This window comes from Mus caroli, chromosome 8 (assembly GCF_900094665.2).
Source record: "Mus caroli chromosome 8, CAROLI_EIJ_v1.1, whole genome shotgun sequence".
In the NCBI taxonomy this organism is placed as follows: Eukaryota; Metazoa; Chordata; class Mammalia; order Rodentia; family Muridae; genus Mus; species Mus caroli.
The window spans coordinates 54,567,657-54,571,942 of NC_034577.1; the positions used below are offsets into that span (position 1 = coordinate 54,567,657).

Sequence of the window (4,286 nt, forward strand, 5' to 3'; positions counted from 1 at the left end):
AATGGGATTGGGTGTGTAGGGAAGTGGGGGCGGGGGTATCGGGGACTTTTGGGATAGCATTGGATATGTAATTGAGGAAAATAAGTAATAAAAAAATAAAATATAAAAAAATAATAAAAAACTGAGTATTCAAAAAAAAAAAAAAAAGAAAGAAAAGGTACACAGGGGCTGGAAGATGACTTGGTGAGATGCTTGCCATGCAAGCCTGAGGAACTGAGTTTAGATTACCAGTACCCACATGAGAAGATATGAACAGTGGCATGTATTGCATTCCCAGAGCTAGGGAGGCAAGAATGCAGGGCTCCCTGGACCTTGCTAGGGCAGAAGCGCCTACTTGGAGAGTGCCTGGTGTGGTGGGAAGCCTTGCTTCAAAAATATAGGGTGGAATCCACACACATATTCCTCCCACACACATATTCCTGTGCATATGCACAAAATGTTGGTGATTATACATTTAAACCCAAAAGCTACCCTCATTGCTGAATGTGTGTCTTGAGATATGATTGTATGTCACAGTGCTGTCTCTGAGGAACTGTTGCAAAGTTATCTGGGAAACTGTCCTTTGACTCCTAGAGTTTAAATCTTAGCAACATTTGTTTTCAATTTTAATATTCTTTTCTTGCTTTTTAAAAGTTTTTAAAAGGTGCATTTGCCCATTTAATTAAAACAGTGGTGGCGCACGCCTTTAATCCCAGAACTTGGGAGGCAGAGGCAGGCTGATTTCTGAGTTCGAGGCCAGCCTGGTCTACAGAGTGAGTTCCAGGACAGCCAGGGATATACAGAGAAACCCTGTCTCAAAAAACAAAAACCAAACCAAACCAAACCAAAACAAACAAACAAACAAAAAAAAAAAAAGAAAAAAAAACCCAAAACAAAACAAAAACAAAAACAAACAAAAAACCCATTTATTTGAATTAATGAAAACATGCATTTATGTGCGTGAAATCATATTCATAGCACCCTCACTACTCTTTGGTGCTTTGAGTGGGTTCTCTCTATAATATTCACGTAACTTCCTGATGGAGCCTTTATGGCATGGCTGATAGAGGCAGAATTCTTTTATTCCCAATTCTTCAGGTCCAGAAGTCTTCAACAAAGAAGCTTTGTGGGCATATGCTTTTACATTGTAGTTTACTATTAACCTCCTACCTGCCACCCCACCCTCCAAAGAAAAGAAAAGAAAAGAAAAGAAAAGAAAAGAAAAGAAAAGAAAAGAAAAGAAAAGAAAAGAAGATTAGATGCAGAGCACTTTCATATGTCCAGGTAAAAGTCCTTAACAGTGTTAGTACAGTGGACACAGGTGAAGGTTTCCAAACCTCTCGACCAGGCACAGTTGATTCCCAGCCTGCAAATATGCGTTATCTTCCTTGTTCTACAAATGTATCCCTTGATCCTTTGAAATTATTTATGAGACCAGTGGCATTTGAGGGCATGCTTCTATTTTTACAAACGTCGTATCATTTTGACTAAGTTGTGTCAGACTAAACGTTGTGAGGAGAGATTTTATTTTTACACGTGCATATATATAAGAATAAGAATAGTTTTTTTTTAATACCTCAGTTCAACCAAGAAGTGAAGAAAATGCAGATTTATTGAAAACAATAAATTATAGTACGTGGTCTTTTGCTTTCATTGCTCTAGTTAGTCAATGTTTTAAGGAGGGTATTCAACTCTCTCTGAAAACCTCTGACTTGTAGGTGTTCCTTGATGACCTTCCCGAGGACTTCAGTCATGCCCTGCTTGAGTACAATATGCAAGTGACAGAAGACTTCGCTTCCTTTCTGCTAATGGTATCCCGACTGGCTGATATGAAACAGGAGTATCAACTCTCCTTGTCAAAAATCGGTGCGTGTATTTTAGTTCACTATGAAGCAATTGAATAATAGTCTTGCCCAAGGACATGCCAGGTGGATGCTAGGGATACAGGTCAGAAGTAGGGCTCCATCTCTCCCATATTTACCTCTGAAGACTGACATTCTAGAACAGACAGAGCCTGCCTGAGAACAATTGGATTCTTTCTGCTAAAAAAGGAAGTTGGCGATTGACAGTTAAAATGACAGTGGAAAATGAAGCTCAAATCAAATATTATCATTTATAAACCATTTTCAGGGCAGACTCCAGGTGAGTTCTTGAAAGTTGAGGAAGGCTGACTCCAAGACAAGAGAAACAAGAGGAAATCTAGGAGTATTTTCAGGCCAGGCTTGATGTTTGTTGTCATTGACCTTGATCAGAGTCCCTGACTCTGATACTTCTGACCTCTGGAATTGGAAGAAGTGAAGCCCTAATCATGTCCTTGCTTTATCAATGGACCCTGGAGACAGATAAGAGTATTATTTTGTACTAGTGTGCATCAAGTGACTAGTTTTAAATCATTCGTGGACATGAATATCCTGAAGGAGGGCTTAGCATATGGTAAAATGGTTTGCTTTTGTTGTTCTTATTCATAACCAATCGATGGAAGCTTTCATTCATCTATTGGATTATAAACAGAAAAACGGGTGACTGAGATATAAACTTTTGTGTTGGGGAGAAATGTCTGTGATTCGTTATACCCTGATATCTCCAGTTGGAGCAATTCATGGATGTGGAATATGTACTCTTGGAGACTCTTTAAATGTGGGAACATGGCCAAGAGCATGTAGTAAAGGTGGCAACACACCACTCGGATCAGCTGAGATTGGAGCAGGGGTATAGTCTGCTTCAGTGACACACCAGAGCCCACATTGGCGTGTTCTAAGAACAGCAATGGGTCATGTACATGTCTCATAACCATTTCCAAACGTATTGATAGTGGACACTTAGAATAGCCTATTTAGTTATTCCCAAGTCACTCTAAACATGCCTAATCTTGCCTGATCTTGGAAGCTAAGCAAAATTAGGTATGGTTAGTACCTGGGAAGATTCTAAGGCCAAGTCTCAGTTCAGTGGGGAAAAGGTTATAAATGTACAAGTTACTTTAGACAGCTTTCTAGTTTAATTAACTTTTGACTGATCAAAAGTACAGTATGTATTTGGCACTAGTAACATTAGCACCAATAACCTCTGTTTAATGAATGTATTCCGTCACACACTGTCTAGGCTCTATTATTAATTCAATCTTTGCTCTGGTATGGTCCTTGCTAGGCTCAATGCCTTCCCTATTAGCACAGTTTAGTTCTCATACAAGGAAATGAGGTTTGACACAATGGCTGCATTCAAAAATGAATCTTCCAGGCATGTGGGAGCCTGACTAAATTTCTAGTATTCAGAGACAGGATGATCTCTGTAATCAACCTGGCTTACCTAGAGAGTTCTAGGCTTCCTAAGGATGTATAGTGAGACTTTGTCTCAAACAAATAAGTAATTAAAATAACAAGAAAAGTATTTGTATCTCAACTCATTCTGCTCAGAGTTCACAGGTAAAGAATGTGAAGATTCACCACTTGTGTCTCACTTGATGAACTGCAAGGAAGGAAGGGTGGCGGTTTCACCCTTTGTTTGCCTGTCTGGAAACTTTGATGTGGATTTGCTTAGTCCAGGAGTTCCAAATCATGTACGTAAAGAATGATGCTTATTAGTTAGTCTGTGTGGGGCTTTTGCTCTAGTATGTGTGGTTATCTTACCAAACTGCTGTTGAAGCTTCGAAACTCTAGCATACAAATGATAAAAAAAAGTATATTTTTCATTGAAAGAAAAAATAATTTTTAAAGGTTTTTCTTTCTTTCTTTTTCCTTTGGTTTGGATGTCTATAAGTGACTAATTGGACATGTAAGAAATTGGTAGTTAAGTATATTAAAAGAAACTTAATATTTAAAAATTTTTTATTATTTAATTTTTTTCACTGTTTTTTATTTTTAATGTGTCACAGTTGGGCACACAAACACAAAGACAGGGTTCCCATATACAAAATGAGTTCATTCCACGATAATATAGAGCCTCTAACAGAAACAGAGAGAGCTTGGATTTGGGTAATTGAGCTTCTCTGTATCACTGAAATCTGCTCGACTGCTCTGCACTTTCCCTTGCCTAACAGCCAGTCTCTCTTGCTTAGGCTTCCTTCCTGGATGCTAAAACCTGGAATCATTAGGCCCTCACTATATTCTTTATTTTTTTTAATTAGGTATTTTCCTCGTTTACATTTTCAATGCTATTCCAAAAGTCCCCCATGCCCAATCCCCTACCCACCCACTCCCCCTTTTTGGCCCTGGGGTTCCCCTGTACTGGGGCATATAAAGTTTGCAAGTCCAATGGGCCTCTCTTTGCAGTGATGGCCTACTAGGCCATTTTTTGATACATATGCAGCTAGA

General features: G+C 38.8%; 1 protein-coding gene across 3 annotated transcripts in view; it reads left to right on the forward strand.

The window, feature by feature from the left end:
- Positions 1–4,286, forward strand: part of LOC110300352 (probable ATP-dependent RNA helicase DDX60) — a 111,953-nt gene that overhangs the window by 94,903 nt on the left and 12,764 nt on the right. For all 3 annotated transcript variants that reach the window (XM_021170508.2, XM_029480658.1, XM_029480657.1), the window contains 2 exons: positions 1,698–1,845; positions 3,390–3,532. In XM_021170508.2, coding sequence (XP_021026167.1) covers positions 1,698–1,845; positions 3,390–3,532 — 291 coding nt within the window. The remainder of the gene's footprint in view (positions 1–1,697; positions 1,846–3,389; positions 3,533–4,286) is intronic.